Raw genomic sequence first — 25,967 nt, forward strand, 5'->3', positions numbered from 1 at the left:
GAGTTGGTTATGGAAGGAATATAATTGTAGTATAAAATTGAGGGCAAATTCGAACAGAATATTACAAAGGAAGCATGTATCTAGGTAGATAACAAAATATAATTTGTATTTCAGAATTTTATAGAGTAGACGTGCTTGTAATGAAGAATAAATCTTTCAAAAGGGACGTCAGGTGACAGTTGGGGAGAATTCACAATGAGTGTAGAGATGAAACATCAATATATTGTAAAGAGTACGATCAAAAGTCACGAGCAAAAAGTGTATGAGAAAAGGTCACGAGAATATTTTCGGAATTATTAAAATTGGAGAAACACCTTACTAAGGGTACGATCAAAAGTCACGAGCCGAAAGTGTATGAGAAAACGTCGTGAGAGTATAAGGGTATTTTCGAAACTATAAAAATTGAAGAAAATACTTTGGAAGTGCTCGTACTTTTATATATATTATAGATGTTCTAATTGGGATATCATCACTTATTAACACTATCTCATTGAATGGGTATCATCATGTTGAAAGTATGTATAGATAGATGCATGGCGACCAATCAGAGTTTAATATTTTTTCGAACTGCCTGTTATAATCAGTTATTCTAACCATATTGTTAGCTCATGAGAACATATACAGCGATCAATTTTCACCAAACCAAACTAAAACGTATTTTGATCCATGATTACAAGATCGTTTTCTGGATTTCAAAATCAAGCAGACGGAGTTTAGAAGTTAGTTTTCGATTTTTTAGTTTCACACCCACATGATTAGCTAGTTAGATATACAAATTTAGAAATTAGAAAACAACATGTCACGGATATAGCAAAAACGACTTCCCATTAAAATGAGCAATGAAACAAGTGATGATGATGCTCCAATGTTCATACCTTATATATCCTTTTCATTTGTGTTTTAGTAAAATACTATCCTTTTCATTGATTGAAGCAAGATTGAAGTTTCACTTTCTTCTAATATCGACTCGAATACATGCATTGGAAGAATCTCGAAGAAAAATATGTGTCTCCTAGGTACTCATTTGTAGCATCTGCAAATAGGTAAGGAATCTCTCATGAACTTGAACATTGATACATCATTTTTTTCCCCATTGAAAATTGATAGATTATTTGGCGTATACGAGAATTTCGTTTCACTCTATTTCTGTTGATTCAAAACGTCAAGGTATTATCCAAAGAAGAAAATCAATTTTGAGATTGCATTAAAAAGTTATTGTTTCCTAATTAGCAATAAAGAAAAAAGTTTTTTTGTTTTTTGATATGTGGTTATATTATGTATCACATCTAATATTAAGGAAGAAAAATCAAAAGGGAAAAAACTTAAAAATGAAGAATGGCATTGGAAGAGGGAAAAGATTCTTTGTACAAAGAAAGAGAGGAGGGGGTGGTCGTCCAAAACAAATGATTACATTTCTTTTCCTTTTTGTGAAGACATAAGTATTTGGACACAGAGACAGATTAGTTGGTGAGCAGTCAGCATTAACAAATAAACCCTTTGCCGACAAGAATTTTTGTCTCTCCGCTAATTAAGTAATTACACCCCCACTTTATATTTGTTTTGGAGAAATGAATTTTCATCCGAAACTCGACTTTCTACTGATCATTCGTTTTCATTTGCTCTCTCAATTTCTTAAAAAGAAAAGAATAATTTCATTATGGTCCGTATCGAACTATCATCCGTGTTTGAGTCATGCATTCGATTTTTCACCGTTTCTAGTGTTGTCTCGACATGAGGGGAGGGGGGGGGGGGGGGTGACTAATGAAGATTCATCAGCAGGTAGAGAAAGCAAAAGAAAGGTTTCATCAAAACCCTCGCAACTGCTTTGAGGTAATACATATTATTTCATGATGAGGGAGGGGGGTTGTGTAGTGAATGATCTTTTTACTCTAATTTTGCCATCGAAACTTTGCAAAATTTGGATGGTGTGATTGATTCCATAATAGGGGACACTTCTAGAAAAAAGTAAAAAAAAAAAAAAAAGAAGGACCGATAAAACAATCTGCTGACTACCCTTTTGTCAAGAGCCCTCTCATTTTCTCTTACCGATTAATCCGCCGAACCACACGTTTGAAGTACTAATTAGCCTGACTCAAATATACCGGATTCCTTGACTGCATGCATTTAATTTAACCATCGCTCCCTTTCCTTTTACGTTTCCTTCTTTTACTTCCACGGTTTCGACCAGAAAAATGTCACTTCTTGCCAGCGTTGCTAGACAAAGGCAAAAAGAAGATAAGAGAATTGAGTCGGGTCTCTAGTGAAGGAGTTCGTTATGGGAGGAGGGGGAGGGGGGGCAAAAGGGGTCCATTGCTAAAAAAAAGGTTCGGTACTATCTGCAATTATTATCATCTACGTAAAAACTTCGTCGATATTAAATGATCGTCTGTCATGTAAAAGAACTGCCGTTAGTAAATGCATCGATGCTCTCGCATATAGCTGAAATCAATCATCAAATCCCTTTTGTTACTGATTCAATATCATTGGAAACAACACAGTAGAATCGATGAACAAATATCGACTTCTTCTTCTCTATTTCACTATCAGCTAAGCACGGCCAGGTTTCATCCGATAAGAAGCTAGCTTCTCCTCTAATCCTCTGTTATAAGGCAAGCAGTTGAGCTAATCCAGCAGAATCAACAGCCAAAGAATCTGATCCAACTTCGATAAAGGTGAGAGTCTCCTCTCTCATAGCATCTTCCGGGTGGTTTCATCCCGACAACTGTTCCTTCCGCTCGGGCGGGGTCCTCTAGAACCTCGGCCAATGGCTCCTCGCGAACTTGATGAACTTTGCGATGGTTTAAAAGAGAAGTTACCCCCTAAAGAAAGAATGATTTGATAGGAAAAAAAGCCTTAAAACAATCCCTCTCTCTCTCTCTCTCTCTCTCTCTCTCTAGCTTTCCATTAGCAACACCACTGCTTGGAAAGAGACCTCCACTCTCCTCATGGTGGGGTTCCACTTAAGGGATGAGATGAAGAAACAGTTCCTCCTCCTCCTCCTGTGTAAAAAACATCAGTCTCGTGTCACCGGTCCTTCTGGTTTTCTTGACCAGCTCAACGAATCAGACATCGCCAACTCAGCCCAACCCGACCGCTAAAGAACTTCCCAAGTCATCGGATTCTTTTTCTCGGCGAGTTTTTTACTTTAATCATGTCTACTCAACCACCAGAGAGCTTTCTCTGATCTGCTTAAGGAGGCATCTCCAGTGCAACAATATCCCTGTCAAATTCTTGTTGCCATAAAAGAAAGATAATTTTAGCATCATTCATCCGAACATCAAACTCCAAAATAGAAACATATTTACGAACTTTAAAGTTTTTAAACCAAAAACAGGAAGAGGCCATCATATGTTTCCGATTTGTTTCTTCGGCGTCGTAATAGGAAGAAATTTCATGTTCAATGAGAAAATTGGTGATTCTTTACATTGTACACATTTCAGCTTATACTTTGGCAGAAAACTACTAACAAGTATTAGACTAAATATACAGATGTCATCAATCATCTAGTAATGTCATGCACCTTCAAAATCAGATTTGCCATATTAATTTTATGTTCAATAATGGTATATATCTGCATTTCCAAGAACTAGCCCGCACAACACAGAGATTCTTTAAGCTTCAAAGATCACATCAGGAGATATATTACTTACGTGCAACATTAGATTGAGAGGAAATGAGATAAAAGAACATTCCACATGATAAAATCTACAAATATCTTTACAAATGGAAGAGTTTCAATTTGCAAGCCTGTATTAGGCTTCCTAATTCATTCTAAGTAGTAAAAAAGAACAACGTAAAATATGATACTGAGCAGCGTATCAAAAACTGACCCCAATATCCTATCAATTTCTGCTGACTAATCCTAAAATCGTCTAACTAAACAATTACAAAATGAAAATAGCGAAAAATAATAATTTTGAAGCAGAGCAAAAATGCAATAAATCCTGCAAATCAGCAATCTACTGTAACAGTGTAAGAACAGAACATTACGCTGAGGGCGCATCAACAAGAACCTCATTAAGCACATCGTCCTCACCATTTCCAGGAGAGAACAACTCCGCATCCTTCTCATCTTCGCTTGAAAAATCGCGTCTCTCGAGCTTTGCCTGAGCAGCCAGGAATACGAGCTTCTGAGCCCTGTCCAAGCCCACCCTTGAGGACCCACGGGCTGAAGCCGAGACCCACCTCAAGAATGACCAGTTGCAACTGAAGCCACAAGAAGTTGCGTGGAGAAAAATTAGCCTGACCGCAACTCTCCCAAGCGACTTGAACTCTGTGAGATATGTCTCCCACACAAGCCTACTGCTCTGGGGGTTTGCAAGCCTCATCTTCCCTGTGATTGGGTCCCGCTCCTTCATCTGCACTGCTCGGGCATAGACAGGATCAAGGCCCTCTGTCCTCCACTTCATGAGCTCCATCAGTGCAATGTGGGCTTCTTCCCTGGAGACTAGCCTTGTTATTAACTTATCGACATCCTTCTCTTGGTCGGGAGTCAAGCATTTGAATGGTGGGAGATATTTCCCGCTCGTGTCTCGAATCAAGTAGAGTGGATCGAGAATAAATGCAGCTGCCCAAGCAGGGTGGTAGTTCTTCCTAAACCGCCTCTCCACCACCTTCTCCACTGGGCCTTCAGGGACATGATATTTCGAGCACCAGTCCTTAATCTTCAGCCTTAGCTCATCCCACAAAGGAAGGCATTGCCCGATCAATGGCCTCTCAGACTCAATCTCTTGGGCCATGTCCTTGACCAACTTGACCAGTGAGTGCGCTGCCTCGAGCTCGTTCCAGAAGACTGTGTCCTGAACCATCTCCGCAACTTCAGAAGCCACTGCATCCTCCATGGAGACTATCTTATATGACTCATCGAGCAGAACTAACTGCAACGCCCGGGAGGAGTTGAAGACATCTTCGAACATTGTGAAAACGGGCTGTAAGTTCGCTTCTTGGTGGATGTGGGCAGGCACCCGGATCAGCCCATAATGTCCGTGCTCCTGCATCTGGTACTTGTGGAAACTCTTCCGAACTCGAGAGTCGTTGTTCACAAAACTGGCAACCTTAAGGCAGCTCTCTGTCACGGTCCTGAACAGAGGAAGCTCCTTCCCAAAATCTTTCAGTAGGCTTGTAAAACCCTGAAACTGACAAGAGAGATTAACCATCCAGTGATTCTGACTCTCCAAGGTCCTCAAGGCCTTGGCCTTGAACTTATCAGAAACTATACCTACACATTGCCGAATATTACTCCCAGTAATGCCGGTGATCGTCTCCCACAGGACCTCTTCGGCATAATTAGAAGGAACCGAGCCGCTGACAAACACAGCCCTTCTATAGAGACTACTCCCGTTGGGGAGATTCACAGTCAAGTTGACTAAATGATTGTCTTCAGCATAATTACCTCTGTATTTCCACCCATCGGAAGAGATTTGAAAGAACATGGCGTCCCTTATTCTCGCCTCGGCGTCGGCCCTTGCCTCCTGGAACTTGACGTCCAGCCGTGCACCCGCAAATTCCCGTCTTGAGATCGCCGGTAACCCGAGCTGACCGAGGAAAGCTCTGAACTTGGGGTGCTCCAAGCTCGTAAAGGACACCGACCCGCAAGACTCGTAGACCCAATCAGCTAAGGAATCGAGAGCACTGTCGATTTGGGCCTTACTGAGGGCCGGACCGGGAGAGGTCTTGGGGCTCTTGAGCTTCTTCACGCTGTCCTCGAACATGGCCAGTGCACCCAAGTCGTCCTTCCCGCCCGACAGAACCAAATGCTGCTGTTGCGGACTGCCGGCCGCCGCCGTTGTGGCGGCTGATGCCGGGTAGTCAAAACGGGAGGGGTCAATGATTGTCAGGGGTGGGACCTGGTACGACGTCCCCGATGGCGCTCCAGCCGATGAGGAGCCCCTGCTCCGCTTGCGGTCGTTGGGCTGCGGAGTCGAGGCCGCGCCAGGAGGCGGAGGGAGGAGGGATGCCCCGGTGGGGGAGAGGGAGGAAATGGGTTTTGGGAGGGAGCTGAAATTGGGGCAGGTCCCGCGCTTGAGGTGCTCGGAGGCCGTTCGGGAAGGGTTGGAGGCGGAGAAGACGGCGTCGCAGAGGGAGCACCGGAGCTTGACGGCTTTCGGGAGACCGGTGTCGCTGTTGTGTACTAGGACCGGCTCTAAGTACGCCCAGTACCACGCGCCCTTCCCCTTGACGGCCTTCGTACGGACCATCACCAGCCCCTCGTAGCGCTTGTTCACGGCCTTAGCCGCCAGCTCGTCGGTGGAGACAGGCTGGTCCAGCGGTGCAGGCTGCGACGAAGCGTTGGTGGCCGCCATTACAGAGACAGTGGGATGGAAAGTGGAGGGCAGGAATCTCGGGACAAAAATGCCAATTTCGGAAGCTGTGCTGTCACGTGGAGGCGCATTCAGGCCTTCCCGGCGGCGGGAGACGTCGGATGTCCATCGGCCGAGTCCGGCGAGCTGGGGTTTGTCTGTCTGATGAGAGAGTGTGGTGTTTGTATCACTGATGGGTCAATTATGCTCCTTGAGAAGTTTTTTAGTGAGAGAGAGAGAGAGAGAGACAGACAGACAGAGACAGAGGGAAGAGAGAGAATGAGAAAAAAAGGGCATGAGAGAGAAAATAAACAAGATCGAAAAAGGTTGATGAAGTAATTGCCGTCTAATTTTCCACGGCTTCATCGTGTGCCTGCCCTACTACTAATCCTAATCACAGTTACTGATGAAGCGACCGAACTCTTTAATCACCTCCGCAACGTATATAAAAAAAAAAAAACTCCAACGGTTTAATCATATGTCGCAACGTAATGGTACGTTGTGGATAGTCGCGTACCCAGACCAAGTAACTACTACAGCTTGAGGTTTATTTCACGCAGAATTACACATGCGTCGATGATAAATAAGCTCAGTCGGTAATTCGAGCCCCGGTCGATGAAGGAAGATTGACTCTCTCGTATTTAAAGAAATGCACGGATCATATATCATCATCGAAAGTATAATGTCGAGATTATCTGATAATTTACATGATAGGCAAGAGGAAGGAAGAGGGACTGACTAGTGTGTGTAGGTTTAAACTATAATAAGGGAGCGTACGAGGGACGGACCGAGGTGGGACGCGCCGGCATGGTGCGAGTGGGCTGTGAAGGTGTAATGGGGGAACTAATAAGAATGAAGCAACGCCAAAGTCCCACGTACCAAATGCATACTGACATGGGCTGTCACTTTCTCGTAATTGGAGAGTGCAATTCACGCGCGCTCGAGCAGGGGGAGAGAATTGCTTTTCTATGGTTTTTTTTTGGCCTTTTCTTTTTTTGTTTGTTTTTTTAAGTTTATTCAGACACTCGTTTCATGTTGTTGCCCTTTTCCTCGTATTTTATTGTTTTTTTTATTAATTTATTATGGTTTTCCTTTTTCTTGTGTATTTGTTGGGGTCGTTTGTGGGGTAGACTCTGTATTGTCCGTTTCCTTCTTTCTTTTTCCCTCCTATACTTTTCTACGAGATCCTTTTTCTTTGCCCTAGAGAATTTTGCTTCAATAATTATTCTTGAGGTGCTTCCAATATTATCTACATACATCCATATTATAATCATTATTCCAAGGATTATTCGAATGATTAAAAAAAAAAACTTGAGTCAAACAACCACCAGGTGTGATGTTATTGGCAAAAATTATCGATGATATTAGTCGACTTATCATCGATATAAAATTCACTTAAATTGAAAGCACCTCATAATTATGATCAAGTCGGCACTGGAGCAGTAAATTGTATAAGCCAACTGATTGAGGGCTTCCCATAACTTACCAAATAAAAAGATGAGGAGAAAAAAAAAAAACAGAATTTAGTACAATTGCATTTACCTCTTCGATTATAAATTAAGAAGCCCCGGATTTAATTCTTTACTAATATTTAATGGACTTCACTTGTATTTGAAATAAAAAGAAGAAAAAAAGTTCACCGAAAAAAATATACCGTCATATATTAGATTCGACTTATGAACTCCATTCTAACATCAATTAAATTACAGTGTCGCCATTGTCATGAGCCTCCTCGGATCCTAGGCTACCCGGTAAAATGAATTTGAGATTTTTCGAACTCGAGGTTCTCTCCGCGTGGTTAGTCACTTTCTTTATTGTAACTTTTACCATCCTTTCTCATCATATTATTTAGAGCAGCAACATGAGGATCTCGATGTGGCACTCCAACTGGGCCATTTTTTGATACAATTGTCAAGTTTGCTGATGAAAGGGTAAGTAAGACAAAAGGCACAGTGAGAGCTAGTAATTGTGGGGGGGGGCTATTAATATTTTGTGCACAAAAGAGGTGGAAGTTCTAACCTTGTACACATATTCAAATTTAGCAAACTACTTTAATTAATTGCCCTTCCTTTCACATGACAAGCTCAGTTCATGTTGCTTCCCATTTGCATGAGGCCATGCCAGCCAAAGCATACACAATTGACTTCATCCTCTTCCTCAGTAGTGCTCTTTTTTTTTTTAATTACAAACTTCCACTTCTGGTCAAAGATTGCCTTGACTTCAGAGATTCGATCCATCACTAGTCACACCACCAAAATAAAAGAAAAACAAACTTTTTTTCTCGGATGAAATGGAAATCAAATTCATGTAACAGTTAAAAGATTTGCATTACTTAAATGTAAAAATGTGTGTGGCCATAATAGGGGCTAAGTGGAAGAAAGTAATTGAAGAGATTCCATGAAAATGTGAATTAATTTTGGGAAATTAAGTGCCCAATAAGAGTGCAATGACCCTTTGAGTCAGCACCTTATGGAAATAAAAACTGATATATTTGTTTTCAATGTCCCCATAACATAATTGTACTGAGAATCTATCTATCTATATATATAAACATTAAAAGAAGGCTACTGTATTTGGGCCATGAGGGTACCTAAAAACTTACCGAGGCCAGCTAATATCCCACTGGGGTTTTTGCCACTTCGGATACGTCGCATTGCTCATGACATGAGATTAATTGCAACAGGAAACTCACCTCTGACCCCACAAGTTTGCCCCCAAATTCCTTTCAAGTGCTTTGGGAGGGCACTTGCTCGGATGTAATCCCGATACTCCAGATTTTCACTTTCGCTGAAATGGCGAGGTCTAGATTCGGGTCTCGGTTGAATGGTAAAGCTGATGCTTGGGGACGCGACTGACTCTGGCCCGTGGATCCATGGAATGGTTTGGTTCACGTGATTTGCCTTCGCGAAAAGCTCGGGCTATGATTAGATACTGGCTTTGCCACTCATCTTCAAACATAGTTGGAGCAAAATAAGTCACTTTGGACATCTATTTGGGCTTTCGTTTAGATAAGATAGCTCAGAGACATGGCTACTAATACAAAACATGCCTTATGCCTATGATGATTAGAATACTCACATTGAAAACCTAGCTCTTCGGTCATCGAGCCCAACAACAGATGAGCCCAGTAACCTAAAATCTTGGGCCGAACTTGAGCCCAACTCATATTGAAGGCCGAAGGAACCAAAAAATGAAAAACTCAGGACGCCCACCGTGGGGCTCGAACCCACGACCACAAGGTTAAGAGCCTTGCGCTCTACCGACTGAGCTAGACGGGCTTTCGATTGTAGTTTGTCGTATATCTCTTTTTGGCTATGGAAATTATTCGTCATTCCATACCTGCAGGTATCTCTGCACCATTCCACTATCTCAGGTCGATCGAGTTCAGTAACCCTTTCTCGTTCCCCAGGAACAGGATTAAACTTGCTGATCTTGGAATTTGAAAAATCGACGGAACCACTAGCATGATATATTTGGTTTTTGTTATTGTGCTGGAGCTAGAAGCATTTGCGCGATTGACGTCCAGCAGCAATGATTTGCCTGACCAGTATTATCTGCAAATCAGCAGCTTAGAAACTTGCGAGAGAGAAGCCTCATAAACCAATTATTTTGGCCGACAGTGAAATCCCGGCCACGACGAGGACGGCTGCTCTTGTTGTGCCTCCCGTCATGTATAGATTCCGACATCCCTTAATCGACTCGAGCACTACAATATACATATTCCTACGAGTAGGACTTTGTTTCTTTCTCCCAAGGTAGATGAAATGAGAGCTTAAAACTGGGAAAGGCATCTTTCGAATGCGACGCGACCATTTCCGTGGTCCATGCCCATGTCGACTCTAATAATTTGGAGCAGGAATAATAGACAAGGCATGATCTAGCTAAACCCACCAGTCCTGTCATTCTCGAACATGATATCAGGAATGATCCTTCCTTAAGCGCCAACACATTTTAATCGTTGTGTCAAATGAATGCGTATTTCTGTTATAATCCATATTCTTAAATACGAGCCATGATCTGAATTCATATTTATCTAATGACAGTACAATACTTTGAGGAACAAGAAGTTTACAGTTATATTCAGTACACTGATCCGAACAACTTATCGATCGAATCCCCTACTTGCCCTACGCACAATCATACTCCCACAGACACTCAAAAGTTACCTAAACTGCTAGCACGTTCTACTTAAATCTCCATGCTAGGCCAGCGACGGATATAATCAAAACAGAACCGGAGCTTCCATAGTGCAGCTAATCGCACTTGCGATCCTGGTCAGAATAACTGAACTGTTCTCCATTCTGATCGCCGCCCCTTCTCGACTCTTCCTTCAACTGAATTTAGCAAGAGAAGAAACAAGAGACTTAATCATGGCAAACAAACATGTGATAATCAGATCTGATCAAGCACTGGGCCGAACGCTTTACCTTGCTGAGGAGCTTCTTGTGGTACTGATAACCCTGTCATCAGACAATATTTTGTCAGCTGAAAGAAACCGTAAAGCAGTTTAAACTGTAGAAAAAACTTCACGAAAAGCTGTTTTCTTCCGACCTTGTCGGTTCCATAGATATAGTCACAGTAAGTGAAGACCGAAGCAAAATTGCTATGACTTTGTTCTCCAACATAGTGATGGTAATCATGGTACTCGGCCCCGCCATAGAACGGTATATACTTCGTGGGAGACCAAGGCAAGTTGTACCTGCATCATGAAAGTTTTACTGAGTCCATCGTCTATTACGACTTTCATGCTCTGGCGAAACTTGTTTATTGTGATAGTAGTAATTGGAGTGTTGGATAAGTCCATAATTATCCGATGTTGCTTTCCGCAAAATTTGTTCTTAAAAGAGAAAAGAACCGAAAGTAATCCTAAAGGGCACCATCTTTTCCTTACAATCAAGAAACTAGGAAAAGGAGAAAAAGTGACTGAGGGAGCAAAGCAAATTTTTCGGCATGCTTACCCACAGTGGGTCTCAATGGCCTCAACCTGCCTCAGAGCTACCCACAGCCAAAAGGTGATCATGTGGCCCGGAACGAGGGCAGGCCCGAGAAAGGATGGGATCCCAAGCACCAAGATTTCCGCCCAGTGGGCATAAGGAGCCGCGAACCCGATTGGGGCTGTGAACTCGTGGTGGATGTGGTGGATCTTCTCGTACGCCCACTTGGAGTGCAAGAACCGGTGGATCCAGTAATTAGTGTAGTCCTCTATCAAGAAGTAAACCAACAACTGAGACATGATCTCCCACCCGGATGGTAACGGCAATCCCATGCGAATTTGAATCATCTGTCGGGAAAATATTAGAACAAGAATGTCAGCATAAGCCATGACAACGTTGTCTTGTCGATAAAACCAGGACCGTTAGGCAACAGAAACATTTGCAAAGAGTTTGATCATTGTATGAATTCTGATCAGCAGTCATGGCGTTATCATATTAAAAAGATCGAATATTTTCGACAACCCAGTTCCGGAATTTTAATGCTCTGCGGCATTGGATTGACAGCTTAGCTTAGTCCATTACCTTGATGGAAGGATAGGACACGAGCTGCAAGGGACCCACGACGAGGAAGAACATCCGGAGGACGTCCTTGTAGCACTTGACCACCTCAGAGAGGGTGAGCCTGACCTTGGGCTGGATCTTGTACCTGTCGAAGGTGTCGGAACGCCGGAGCTCCATGCAGATGAAGGGGATAGGGACGAGGGAGAAGGCTAGGAAAAGGAAGAGGATGTTGTGGCAGTAGAGGAAGTAGTCGGACTTGTCGGCGGAGTAATGGAACCAGAGGGACTCCGCGAACGTGAGGTTCCGGCCGAGGGCGGCCTCGGCGTCTTTGATGGTGCCGTAAGGCAGCATTTCCTGTCGACGGGAAACAGGGAGTTTGATGCCGCCCGGTTTGACCCGCGGAGGAACGTTTCGATTGGTCGAAGGAAAGGACTGAGGGGAAGAAGACAAGAGTAGGAGTGTCCTGAATATCCGATTTTTGTTTTGTGTCTTTACTCTTATTTATACACAGCAGTCTTTTCCTCTTTTTTTTTTCGGTGAAGTTGGAGGAATAGCCCAAATTACAACGAAATAAGGATAAGACGGGCATGTTGACCCCTATAATATCGTCTAACAGCAGTTAAAATACCCATTAGAAACTAAGTGAATAATATGCGTGCCGAGTGGGTACTCCACGATCATATTTGTAAGCTTATCTGCACAAGAGTTACTCTCTCGATATGTGTGTTCTCAATCTCGACGACAAAGGTCAAGAATCCGACCTCAATGAGTCTGTAGCCAAGGAGCAGCAAGATCGTCCCCTGAAATGATCCGCATCTTTTCCTCTGCTATTATAGTATTTTTATTATTTCTATTTTTTAAAAAGGAAAATATTTTTCATGCACCTTATCCAAGCATTACATTGTTGAAAATATAATCACGAGAAAGTGTATCAGCAGTAAACTGAGCTTCGAGTGTGCTGACTTCATCTATAATACGGGAGTTCGACTAATAGAATACATTTTGCGTATCAAATGTATTACTCAAACAATGAAGTGATTGCCCCGACTAGACACCCAAATTTTTTTTCGAAATTTTGATAAGGCCATCCACATGATTGAAAAGGTTCCACTTTACGTTATTCCAGTAATGGTGTCTCATGATTTGGCAGGAGTGCATATATGTGCTGGTTGACTGCTTGTGCTTGAGATTATTTAAGAAATGGATATAAAATGCTCGTTTACACAATTTTAATTAGCAATGAAAATCCTATACATCTTTAGGGATTAGGTGCTAACTAGAGCGTAAGTGGTAATCTACATATACATGCCCGACATGGACATCGGCTAAATTTAAATAAGCCTGGTCCGGTAATCCCGGTTAATGGAGTTACTAGAATGAGGATATATATAATACTTTGGATCGATGTAATTTGCATTCTGCAGGGAAAAAATTATTGAGAATTCCAATGGTATCCCAAAGGATTAGTCAATAAAAAAGGCGTCCCGATAAGAGTCCATATCAGCAATATTACTCACAAGTCATACCGATATTTGTGGCTGCCTATAAGAAACGGAATCAAATTCGGATAATTTAAGTGATTCAACGCTTATTTCGCTTAAGCAATGCTTCGGGTTCGAGTCCTTATTAATGCAGAAAATTTACACTGAGAGAGGTTTATTCATTAATTGACCGACCCGGCTCGACTGGATTAGTCGTAGTCTGATTGGACTTTCGAATATTATAATTTCAAATTGAAATTTTTTTTTTAAAAAAAAGGGTCAGATTTCGGATTCACTGCTGTTCTTGAAAAAGTACTTTAAGTGGAATTAACTGCAATATATATATATATATAGATATATATATAGATATAGATATAATTACCATGATCGACAGTTCTCCTCCTGATTTTCTGGTTTTTTTTACTTGGATTCGATAAGCTCAATCTACAGGGGGAAACCTTGCTAATTGACTGACTTAAATGAGCTTAGCTTGAGCCATCTTTGACTGCACTTTTTTGAATTCCCTAAGCTGTATATCAAACTATGATTGTCTCTTTTGAAATAGGGGAAGGAAGCTCGACATTTGTTTGATCCTCTCATGTGTTGGTGGGGGCACGCCCACCCCCACACACACACTCCTCTTTTACGACATGACTTACAAATCCCTCATGCCCCCCCCCCCCCCCCCCCCCCCCCCCCCCCCCCCTCCACTAATCTTGCCCTGTCCCATGGAAAACATGGACAATTACATATGCGAGCATACGGGTCCTTCTCTTTTCATATTCATTGACCAAGAAATTCAATCAATTTTATATAAACGAATCAGATTGCAAACATTGTCCGTACGAGTCGATAACGGAATACAAATGCACTCATACAGCTTTATCCTCTTCGTAAGATCAAATGCCCGGTCTCAACTAATCGACCACGAAGTTGTATATATGGTAATGCATGAAGAAGGGAAGGGAAGGGAAGGGAAGATCATCCTTGGACAGCCCATGGTATATCATACTTTGTGTGTTTTCATCTTCTTCTTTTTTCTTTTTTCTTTTCCTTATTAGTGGTTGAATATATTAATTCGGAAAAAGGGCTATGTCAATAATAATAGATTTATATGGGATGCCCTTTTGGAGCATGTAGATAAATCTGGAAAGTGACCACACCGTCACGTTTTTAAACATTCCAAACATCATCATTATGTGATAAGGGGATGACTAAATTGACCCAATTGAAGTAAAACTCATACAATTAATTAAACATGAGATTTACTCGAAATAAGTGATCAATCGATGAGAAAATTTCTTTAATGGCCTAAAAAAAATTGGAGAAAAAGGAAGAAAGAAAACGCGGATGATCATTGGTATGATAGGATTGTTTGTATTGGATGCCTTTTCTTTCTTCCTTTTAATTAACCTTCTGGTAATTAATTTGGTTTTAATAATTAATGTATGGTGTCATTTCTGGTCATCACTCTCACGCTCAAACCTTATCAGATATTAATTGATTGTTCCAATCGACTTTATTCACCATCCATCTCTGATTAACTCTGGCTGTTCTCCACTGTTTTTCTGCATACGACGATTACTCATTAGACATACAACAGAATGATTTCAACGGAATGATCCAAAATTGGCATGAACTTTAGTTTCTTCTTCTTCTTCTTCTTTTTTTTTTGGGTTCTCCCAAAGGAGATTCATGGAGAGATTGATGATCGGAAAATAAAATAAGTACATACGAGAATTTTCAGTGGTTCGAATTTAGAATTTTATTATTTTATTCCACGTGAAGGTGTTTGTCAACGTATTAGACGCATTTTCTTGGCATGAGCATTTAGTTGCTAACTACGCTTATTTGGATAAGCAAAATAATCGTTGACTAATAAAAACAGCAAAGGTAATATTTTTTATTAAAAGAATCTTAAATATGAGTTTATATTTCAGGGAACTTGCATTGTGTTGTTATGGTAGGATAAACATCTAATTTCAAGCCATTAAATACAAGTATCACCCAATCACAACTCAAGTTCATAACTAGTCAACGGAAACTCTCTTCACTAATTTTTCATTGTGTATCATAATATCTGAAAGTTCAATTGACCCTAATTAATTTATGTTAGAGCCAGATCAGCCTCCTAAGATTAAAGTTCTCTCTGCGTCAATTTTTTTTCATTCACAAAATTCATATCCGGCACCTTATTTAAAGAGAATAAGAGTTAAATTATTTGAACTACCCCTGCACCTTCTCTTCGCAATTTTCATTGCTTCTTTCTTTTACAGTAGATGTTTTTTTTTAAAGATATTTGTTGTTCTCTGGAAGGTTGCAGGATAGTTATTGAAAGTAGTCGTTCTTCAAGTGAATTTATATTTGTGCTAGTTAAGATCCAATGATCCGTCCATTACATATATGTGATCACTTACATCCTTCAATGAATACCTATCTTTTCACCTTTCATAAGCGACGTGATAACATAATAATGAGATATTTGTCATATTTTTATTTGTAAGGAGTCAAAAGATCACACGGTAAGATATATATTTCATCTTACGTGATAAGTTTCTGAATTTCCTCTCAATTTTTATATATTGTACATAGATATATATATATATATATATATATATATTGTCCACAATGTGAACATTCATGTATATAGCAAAGTGAATTGGTAGATCTTATGTCTTTGGGATAGATAGGGACCTCACATGATCAAAGATTTAAGGAGGACATACAAATCTTTATCTGATGAAGATAAAACAGTGTTTTGACCAAAAGCAAGAAAAAGTTGTAATGAAAAGAAGACGGGAAAAGAGGGGGGACATGGTGGATCAGGAGCCAATCATGGGAGTGGGGCCAGAAGAGGGGACCTCGTGGTTCATGATTGGCCCCCACCGTCTGATCAAAACCATGTGCGATGTGATCTAATGATTTGTTGCGTGGACTGCTCGTACCAGAAAGCTCCCCCCACCCATAAACTCAATCATCCTTTTTTTTTTTTTCAAATTTCTTTACCATTGCTCCTTTGCGTCGTATCAAAAGCTCATCTTCATCGACACAATTATCCAGCACGCCACAACGCCTAAAATGCACCCAACCCTTTATATCATTTTTTTTCCCATATATATGCACAAATACACACACAGGGACGGAGCCAGAATTTCCATTTAGGGGGACAAATTAATATTTTTAAGGTAAAATTTAAAAAATTTAAAAAATTTAAAATTCAAGAGGATAAAATACTAACTTTATATAAAAAAAAACCTCATACTTTTAAAGTAAAATTGAAAGAATTTAAAGTTTGGGGGGGCAATTGCCCCCTGCCAATACATCCGCTTCGCCTCTGCGCACATACACACATTATATATCTGCATAGAAGGGCTCAATCATTTCTTGGAAGAAAATACACATTAGATCCAAAAGAATCAAAGAACAATTCTTCTGGTTTCTTTCATGTATAATTTCGAAGTCGAGCTGAGCACCAAAACATGTTTCATACAAGATTCCTCCGTTAGATTGTGTGTCAAAATAAAAAAACCGACTCCGACTCCTTTTTTTTCCTTTTTTTTGAGTAATATCGCGACTTCGACTCTTGGTCAAGTGAACAAGTTAGATAATGTTTTTGAGTTACGTACAGTCTATTAATCATCCCGAGAAAAAATCACATTGGCTTCGGGAATTATTATCATGACTAAAATTTGATGGGTAGTGATATATAATGATCGAGAGAATGATATTATGATGGGCCAAGGCAGCTGTTGAAAGTCATGCCTCATTAATTAGAGGTGGCTCCATTTATTAGGTTTCAAGTGGCAATAATCGGCTCTTCATAAATCACGATACACCCTCCCTAGCTAAGCTATACATATGATACCTAATAATTAAAAAGTAAGATACAATTCACATAACATTTAAATTAAAGAGAAGACAAATTGAGGAAATATTACGTCACTAATTTAACAATTAATGATTTGGACAGATCCATGCACTATAGATAGATGTTATTATTAACAGCGCCATGCTTAATGATATTAAGAGAGAGAGAGAGAGAGAGAGCGCCTCCGCTGTGGTTGACGCCATCCCCTTAAGAACTTGGCCCAATCATTACATTATTGGCCTTCTGAGCAAGACAAAAAGGTCCCTTAATTTCTTAGGGCTCTTTCTTTAATAAAGTAAGATCACAAAAATTCCCTTAATAAAATCACTGTCTTATTTACTATTAATATAATTTAATTTACTATTATCCATTTGACCGGACCAAACAATTGATGGTCAATGATGCAGAGTGATGAAATGCCGGGGAGAGATATATCACGGAGCCACTGGGCGCATGCGGATGCCCGTCCGAACTAATGGAACTATCATTTAGACGATCTATCATTTTTCCTTGCGATGGACGAATGATTTCGTTTTAACTCGTGCCAGCGAAAACTACAGTTTTTGGCTTGCTAATTAAAGGCGAGAGCATAGGAAATTAAGACGCAGATAATTAAAATAGAAGAATTAGGAAAGAATATGAATATTTGCATATGTATATCGTACATACATTATAACGTATGATACAAAAAAGATATAAGCCCAATAATTGTGGCCTTGTGAATGATGGGCCTTAGTCAATGAGATAGGATCTTCCGGAGTAGCTTCGAAGCCCACATATAAATACAATTAATTAATGCTTTTAGTTTCAGATTTCTATGGGCCTTAGTCCATGAGATTGGGATCTTTCGAAGTAACATTTTTATTTGCCCTAGGAACGAATTGAAAGCAAAGAAGCCCGACAGCTTCGCTGACGATGATCGAATCAAAGATTATTTTAATTTCAGGTTGAGAGCGAGTATTTTCTCCACTTGTATGTATAGTTAGGGTCGATTTATATCCAGCACCAACCATGTAGGAAAAAAAATGCCAATAAGCACAAGAAGTGCTGTGACTATGAATCTGTAGGTTTCGATAATCTCAATTTACTTTATTCGGTTGGCATAACATAGGTTTATTTGGATTGGAGGTGACATCTATTTTTCTAATAAAAGCCAAAATGTCGCAAATATAAAGTAGATTATGCACATAACATTAATAATTTTATAGTTGTCGATCGAGGGGCTTGTGACCCAAAAACCTAATACCAAATTAAACTACTTAAGCCCATTGCAATTACTGGCCTTTTAAAAGATTAAAAAAAGCTCGATGGCTTCACTCTTCAAAGAAAATCGTGTATTGTCATGTGCGTATTTTAGCTCCAATTTCTTATAGTATTTCACCAAATCAATTCCCCTTTCTCGCATGAGTAAATGGGACAAAAATTAAAATGGACATACTTTTATATATATATATATATATATATAGTAATAATAGGCAAAACGAATCATGATTCATTTAATTGACTATGACCATTAGATACTTTCACACAAATTCCAAATTCGTATGTTACAAGCATTGTTATCAGAACCGGACCGGACCGGCCGGTTCGACCGTCCGGACCGGGAACCGGCACCAAGTCCGGTCCGATTCTCCTAAAAACCGAAATGGCAGCTTTGAACCGCCGGACCCATTGAACCGGCCGGTTTTAAGCAAAATTTCATTAAACCGGCCGGTTCTATGGGTTTTTATGGGTTCCCTATTTAATGTAAAAATTGATTGGTTGTGTAAGGATTTGAACTCATGATCTCTTGCTTTTCATATTAGCATACTACCAACCAAGCCACCACCACTTTTTGTTCTTTTAACTCTACTTTTAAGTACTTATTAAAATAAAATATTTATTTTGAAGTAAGAAATATTAAATATAGATACTTTCTTATACTATTGTTATATTTCTTTAAAATCATCATACTTTTATCTTAATTATCATAATTTTTTTAATAATATGAATATTTATTTTATTTTAAATAAACGAGCGGTCCGACCCATCGAACCCCCGGTTGGACCCATAAACCCATGACCCCGTACCCCTTCCGGTTCATCATCCGGTCCGGTTCTGATAACACTGGTTACAAGTCAGTTTATATAACACGTAATTTGTCATCGAATCATCATCGAATAAGATGCAGGTCCCACCCGCCCTCGGACAAGGCGAGGCAAACTGCAGACGTTACAGGTAATTCCGGTAATTAAAAGACAAACTTTGTGGCGGCAAAAAAATAAAAGAAATTGAAGGAAAATAAAAGAATTAAAAGAAATCGAAATGCGGAAGCAGCACAGTGATCGTTCTCCTCAACGAAAAGTCTCCATTAAGAAATACTGTTGAATAACAGTTGGCTACACCGAGCCCAGGAATTCCGGGGTCAAATGAGGCAGGAGACCATGATTCATGTTAAGCTGGGGCTTTCATGCACCCGGTGCAGCTACTTTTTTACCAGTCGTTGACATCTTTCATTTAACTTCCCATTAAAGGACCGGGAACAGCTAGAGGGAGCTATACAGACAGTTTGATCGGAGAGCGACGTGCGACTCACTCAACCCAACTTCACGTCTCTTCCTTCCTCCTCCCCTCAACTGATTACGTTCCTTCATTGAATCGCCAAGCGCCACCCCCAGCTTTTCATGTCCGAGGGAGCCCACCGGCGGCGGCCACCCCCGACCCCGGCCGGCCGGAGGAGCAAGCACGATCCTCCCCAACTGTCGCCGTCGCCGTCGAGGCGGTCCAACCCCCCTCGCCGATCGCCCTCGAGGCGCCCGAGACCCGTCGATGTCTTGAAGCGCTGCTTCTCTGAGCCCCTGCTGTGGGATGACAGTGGCGCCGGAGGCTCGCCACCGGCTGGAGATCCGACCCGGAGCGCGGTGGGGCTCGACGCCGGCGTGCTCTTCAGGCCCCAGACGTGCGCCGACGTCTTTGCTTCCTCTCCTTCTTTGATGGGTTCCGGCAGCTCTCCTCTCGGCTCCGAGGTGACTAATAACTCAAATCTCACCCCCCCCCTTCATTTTTTTTTTGCGTTAGAATTTGTCAGCTATATGTGGTCGGGAGCGATTAATTAATTTTAGGCCCGACATTTTCTATTTCCAGTATTTTGCTCAAAGTCAAGAATTGGAGGAATGTTAAGTCGGTTGCTTGTGTGCCTTTTTAAGGGAAATGTTTGATTAAATGCTTCGGAGTCCGATTTATACAGATTTATACACCCATATAGAAACATGCAGGATCATTGTGTCTTGAGATGATTGCCCTGTGTATATTCGATGTAATGCTGCTGCTTAGGCAATCCCAAATCACACCTGCGGCAACTGTGAAGCAATGATCTCTTTCGTAAACAGAGGTCACACGGTACATCAATTGCTTGGATTTGTACTTCGATGTCTTGCATTGGATCCAAATGCTCTTGTTCTTGCTAATCTTGGGTTCGAGTGTGCTTGATGATGGGAAGTCCAAAGTTGTTGCTTCTGTAGTCTTATTAGTGTATATATATATATATTTTTTTTCCGATTCAGGCACACAACAAGGATGCCAAGGTGGTGGTAAATGTAACGGTCGAGGGGAGTCCTGGGCCGATCAGGGCCATGGTGAAGTTGGGGTCTACTGTGGACCAGACCATTAAGCTGGTCGTGGATAAGTACAGCAAAGAAGGGCGGTCACCTAAGCTTGACCGGGGCTCTGCCACCGGTTTCGAGCTTCACCCCTCCTATTTCAGCCTTCAATGTCAGTCCTCTTGACTTTGAAGTCTCTGTCTAACTGTCTTGTTTTAACTGCTCGATTAACGTCTCCCTACTCTTGAGCTATTTGCCTTGAATTTAACTGTTGATTAGAATGTCAACGTGGTCGGGTTACAGTCGGGCAAAACTGCCCGAAGGAGCTTTATAGAAGACAAATAGAGATGATAATATGCTGGAGGTCACAATGTTGAATCCATTGGACTGATGGGAGTTAAGGATTTTATCATATTGGGGACTACTGATATCAACCAACTGATTACCTAGTTATTCAGCAAAAAGAACTGATTACCTAGTTATGGAATAGGATATGATATGAAACAAGAAAAATCATATATCTTGTGGCAGAGATTGTATTGAAATCTAATATCGATCAGAATTTTGAGTTTCCTGATAAGACATTGATTCGTAGTGTTGACATGTATCATTCATATGTTATGTTCCTGTCTTTGAAATGTAATTGATTCTAATTCAGGTTTAGACAAATCGGAACTTATTGGGGACGTTGGCAGCAGAAGTTTCTATCTGCGACGAGGCAGCAGTTCCCACAGCAGCAATGCAGCCTCTGCTTCCTTTGTCTCTGAACCCGTGGCTGCAACTTCAAATGCTGTTGTGGCTCCGCCTCCGATATTTTTGATTCCCTTACCAGGATTCCTAGCCCGCAAGCTCGGGAAAATTGTCAGGAGAACTCGGAAACTATGGAGGTTCCTGACCTGCATGCAATGATCATGGAAAGGGAAAACAGAATTTGGATTCATTCTTAAGAGCGACGCAATTTTTTCGTGTTGCTCTCATCCCGATTTATCTGGATACATGTTCCATTACAGATTTCTTACATAGGACTTTGTATATATACCCAGCTTGCGAATGCTGGTTCTCCTGTATATAGGCTGTGATATTGAGGCACGGCAAAAGGCATGTTCTTAATTGTATATAGTTGGTGATGATCCTATACTTGGTCAGCCATACTCGAACAGTCACCGAGTGAAATTTCCATCAAAATATATGCATTATAGAGAACATTCGGGGCTGTAATCTTCTTTTACGGCAAAATACGGATGAAGTTCTAAGAGGGATGTATGTGCAATTTATTTTTGTTGGGGAATACATTGCTTAAATAAGACGACAGTGCTGGGCAAAGACATGGAGACAGAAAAGTATAATTATATGGGCGTCATGGTCGGTAGAACCAACAAACTTTTGGACGGTCATTTTTAAACTTTGGTCGGTTTATTGCAATAGGACATTTCATAAAGTAGTGGTACACGTCGGTCTTACAATTATGGACCTTCATTCACTATGGTACCTCAGCCCAATCATCCTTTTAACTTACTGATTCTGCCGTTGGCTCAACATGTACAGACCCGTTTAGTTTTAGGGTTGATTTTTAAAATTTTAACTCTAACTTTAACTCTACTCACTACACAACAAAAGTCAATAACACGATTATTATTATTTTTTTATTTTCTTCAAATTTTTTAATCATTTAATATTAAATTCTCTCAATTATTTATTATTTTTTCATACTTTTTCTCATAATTCAACAACACAATCATTACAACTTAATTAAAATTAAAACTTAACCTTACTTAACTCTAAAACCAAACACACTAGCATCTCCCATGATTCAGCTGTTCCTATCTTTGTCCTGTTTTAATGGCCTCAAGTGCTATCACTATCTCTCGTCAAATGTCAGATGCTGTAGATCTGTACCAACCCCCATGACCGTCGGATTAATCTTTCGCGATGAAAGTTGTAAAACTATATAATCTCAATTTAATGGGCATAACAAAAAGCCTAATCGAATCCATGAAAGGATAGTAGACCTTCACCGTCGAATATGGACTTTCGGTATCTCGGTAGATGGTCAATTCTAGATGGTAACCCACAAGGTTACATCGAACATATGTAAAAGCGGGTCATGTGTCATCAAAGCATATATTTTAGGAAAAAGTACAAAAATCTCATTATGATTTGAGATCGAGACAAATTACACCTTATGCTTTTTCTGTGGACAATTAACCCTCTGGTGGTGTACTCCATTTGTCATGGATGGTTATGGCGTTAGTTTATTTTGTCATTTTTTTATCCTCAACCTTTAGGGTTTTTATCACTGTGGTTCTAAAGCATTTTTTGTCATTCATGTCCTCAACTTTTCACATTTTTTAGGGTTTTTTTACTTTTTTTTTGGCTCAAGATCCCTGCCAATTTGGGGGGTAGAGACCCCAAGCCTATCATCGAGGTCGTCGGCATCCTCTGCGAGTCCCAGCAACCTCGGTGGAGAGGTCGAGGTCGTCGATTGGTAGCTTCAATCCCTCCTTCCTTTTCGATTTTATTTTAGGACTAAAATGTAAAAATATGAAAAGTTGAGGATATGAATGACAAAAAAGTGATTTAGAATCAAAATGATAAAACCCTAAAAATTGAGGACGAAAACAATTAACGCCGTGACCCCCCATGACTAACGGAGTACACCACATGAGATTAATTATTCATAATAAAAGCACGTTGTGCAATTTGTCACAATCTCAAATCACAAGAGGATTTTTTTTATACTTTTCCCTATATTTTGTACCACGGGTCCCATTTACAATAATCTACTAATGCTGCAATATTTTTGGTGTACCTAAATATGAGATGAGATATCCTTCCTCTGTAAGTCACATAAAGCAGCTCCCAGCAATTGCATAAGAAAGGTGCCTGTCGACATATCTCGCCTCCAATCGCGATACATACGCATTAGGAAATTACCATCATGCTCAAGGAAAGTGACTGGAGCTAAATTGTTCAAGATATTATTTTTAGGAAATAGATTTTGTTTTTTTGGTTGGAAAGGAAATAGAGTATTCCGTATTAGATTATATTGACTAGTTAGGCAGTTAATATCCTCAATATATCTAGAAATAATGTAGTTATTATTTTCATATTTGTTCTAAATTAGATTCTCTTATCAGTGGCTTATAAATAGGCGGATTTACTATATAGATTTGTTGAGATCTGTCAATATCTTCTACTCTCATGGCATAGACCACCACATATATTATCTTCTCCATATTCTCTCCGATATATCATTTTTCATATAATCTTCCGAAATGTATATAAAATTTGACATAAATCTTCAATTCTCGGAAGCGGCACTCTATATTTCAGAAAAGCTCGTTTCCGAAGATGTTGGAAATTCAAAAATGTTTTTTTTTTCTTTTTTTGAAATGGAAAATTTGGAAGAAGTTGTTTTCAACATTGGCGAGAAACGTCCGGAGCCTCCTCCTAACTTCGGCCCAGAAAAGAATCCAACGGTAACTAACAATACTATCGCATTCACATGGGTCATGTTTTGTTTCGGTAAATGAATAAACCAAAAAAACGAAGGGCTATACGAACTTTCTAGGAAACTTCGCCCGTCCGTCCCCCCGCCCCCCCCCTTTCTTTCTCTCTACGCACCCGACGCCACCACGAGCAAGCTTCTCATCACGTACACGAGCGAAGAGCGTATGGAACGTACAAAATTAGACTTATCTGATGATCTGCTATAATATCTATCCTCCCGATATATTACCGCATAGAGCGTATGGAATGTACAAAATTAAATTTATCTATTTCATACTTTCTTCTGACTAATAATAAAATCGATCTAAACTTGGATTTCTTAATATTTTCTTGAGATTACGAAATATCGATAACTTAATCGTGATCCTCGTGGATTTTGGACTCTCTACTGTCAAGCCAAGGTGAGTTGGCTTGGCTGCTTCTAATATTTCGTCGGTCACATCAACTGTCACGCATTCTCCCTTACTCTCATCTCATACATACTCTCTCCGAAACAGAACGGTCACACATAACATGTCATTAAGTCCCTGAAAGCAGACTAGACTAGACTAGACGAGACGAGACGAATATTCTCCCACTTGCCTTCACCTGGAGCCACAACCACCGCCACTATGAACCTACGCTCGCCCGCAGGCGGGCGGTGCACCTCCCTCAGCATCCCCGCCATCTCCGACCGGAGGCAGCTCGATCGCTCCCTCCAGACGTTCCCGCCGGAGAGCCATACGGACCTCGTCCGCCGCAGGGGAGGCCTCATCTCCGTCCCCAGGCGGGTCCTGGCCCCCGCCGAGGGCGGTGCTGCTCAGAGGCTGACGAAGCTGCTGCTGAACGTCACGGTGGAGAGGAGCCTGGGGCCGGTCCAGGTGGTGATGCCACCGGAGAGCTCCGTGCGGGACCTGATCAAGGCGGCGGTGGAGATGTACGCGAGGGAGAAGAGGCGGCCGCTGCTGAAGGATGCCAATCCTCGGGGGTTCGAGCTTCACTACTCTCCCTTCAGCTTAGAGAGTGAGTGGACGACGACTCAACTCCGACGAATCCCTTTCTTAGCATTTTCGAGTCGGTTTCAGTTCATGAACTGATTGCTTCTTGTAGGTCTCAAGCCAGAGGAAAAGCTGATAAACTTGGGGTCGAGGAATTTCTTCCTCTGTTCGAGGCAGTCATCCTCGATCTGTCCTGATAACACGTCTTGCTCCGATGAAGCCAAGCACGACCCGGTCGACAACGCATTGATGATGACCAACCTAATGGATTTCCTCCTGTGATCACGGTCCGGATGACCGTTACGGGATCGAATCATACGGAACCCAAGAGGATGTCGATGTTCCTTTCTTCAGCTCAGCTATCAACTAGGAATTAGATTAGGTTTCAATACACATCATGTGTATATTGCTAGAGATTGCGAGCGTTTTTACTGCTCTGCATGGATTCTTCCCTCATGAAAAACTGATGTATATTAATGGGAAGACAGAAGTTCTTACTTGATAACTATCACCATCAGTGTCTCATGACAAACTATTGACGAGATGTTAGGGAACGGTTTGTGTAAATATTAACTAGTAAAAAAATGTATTCTGACCGGAGTTCGGGTCCCCGATGAACTGCCTCCGGACTGAGCCAAAACAGAAACAGAGCCTTTCATTATCGATTGATAGCGATGGATACATGTTTCCCCCCTCATTAGAGTTCTGTCCGGCAAAACATTATATGAAAGTTACGACACATCTAATTGACGAGAAAAT

The 25,967-nt window shown here is 41.0% G+C and overlaps 4 protein-coding genes and 1 non-coding gene across 7 annotated transcripts; 2 read left to right on the forward strand and 3 right to left on the reverse strand.

Annotated features, from left to right (window-relative positions):
- Positions 1 to 2,436: 2,436 nt before the first annotated feature.
- LOC116204581 lies at positions 2,437 to 6,648 on the reverse strand. 2 transcript variants are annotated; one of them, XM_031536733.1, is made up of 2 exons: positions 3,991 to 6,648; positions 2,437 to 3,230 (listed from the first exon to the last, which is right to left on the reverse strand). In XM_031536733.1, the coding sequence occupies exons 1-2, from the start codon at positions 6,300 to 6,302 to the stop codon at positions 3,224 to 3,226; spliced, it is 2,319 nt and encodes a 772-aa protein (XP_031392593.1). In that variant the 5' UTR covers positions 6,303 to 6,648; the 3' UTR covers positions 2,437 to 3,223. The 2 variants fall into 2 exon arrangements, with proteins under 2 accessions (XP_031392593.1, XP_031392594.1); XM_031536734.1 differs by having other exon boundaries at positions 4,037 to 6,645.
- A 2,856-nt stretch (positions 6,649 to 9,504) lies between these two features.
- TRNAK-CUU lies at positions 9,505 to 9,577 on the reverse strand. Its single transcript has one exon. It is a non-coding gene; the product is annotated as a tRNA-Lys (tRNA).
- A 716-nt stretch (positions 9,578 to 10,293) lies between these two features.
- On the reverse strand, positions 10,294 to 12,277 carry LOC116202338 (methylsterol monooxygenase 1-1). Its single transcript, XM_031533862.1, has 5 exons — positions 11,816 to 12,277; positions 11,258 to 11,580; positions 10,851 to 10,998; positions 10,727 to 10,759; positions 10,294 to 10,633 (listed from the first exon to the last, which is right to left on the reverse strand). The coding sequence occupies exons 1-5, from the start codon at positions 12,143 to 12,145 to the stop codon at positions 10,553 to 10,555; spliced, it is 915 nt and encodes a 304-aa protein (XP_031389722.1). The 5' UTR covers positions 12,146 to 12,277; the 3' UTR covers positions 10,294 to 10,552.
- Positions 12,278 to 19,360: 7,083 nt separating this feature from the next.
- On the forward strand, positions 19,361 to 21,967 carry LOC116202466 (uncharacterized protein At4g22758-like). Of its 2 annotated transcripts, XM_031534037.1 has the most exons (4): positions 20,009 to 20,148; positions 20,398 to 20,521; positions 20,686 to 20,893; positions 21,380 to 21,967. In XM_031534037.1, exons 2-4 carry the CDS (start codon positions 20,492 to 20,494, stop codon positions 21,628 to 21,630), a joined length of 489 nt encoding a protein of 162 aa, XP_031389897.1. In that variant the 5' UTR covers positions 20,009 to 20,148; positions 20,398 to 20,491; the 3' UTR covers positions 21,631 to 21,967. The 2 variants fall into 2 exon arrangements, with proteins under 2 accessions (XP_031389896.1, XP_031389897.1); XM_031534036.1 differs by lacking the exon at positions 20,398 to 20,521 and having other exon boundaries at positions 19,361 to 20,148.
- A 2,697-nt stretch (positions 21,968 to 24,664) lies between these two features.
- LOC116202654 lies at positions 24,665 to 25,720 on the forward strand. The gene is made up of 2 exons (XM_031534248.1): positions 24,665 to 25,233; positions 25,321 to 25,720. The coding sequence occupies exons 1-2, from the start codon at positions 24,843 to 24,845 to the stop codon at positions 25,488 to 25,490; spliced, it is 561 nt and encodes a 186-aa protein (XP_031390108.1). The 5' UTR covers positions 24,665 to 24,842; the 3' UTR covers positions 25,491 to 25,720.
- Positions 25,721 to 25,967: the final 247 nt, after the last annotated feature.

The sequence above is a fragment of the Punica granatum genome, chromosome 4 (genome assembly GCF_007655135.1).
Source record: "Punica granatum isolate Tunisia-2019 chromosome 4, ASM765513v2, whole genome shotgun sequence".
In the NCBI taxonomy this organism is placed as follows: Eukaryota; Viridiplantae; Streptophyta; class Magnoliopsida; order Myrtales; family Lythraceae; genus Punica; species Punica granatum.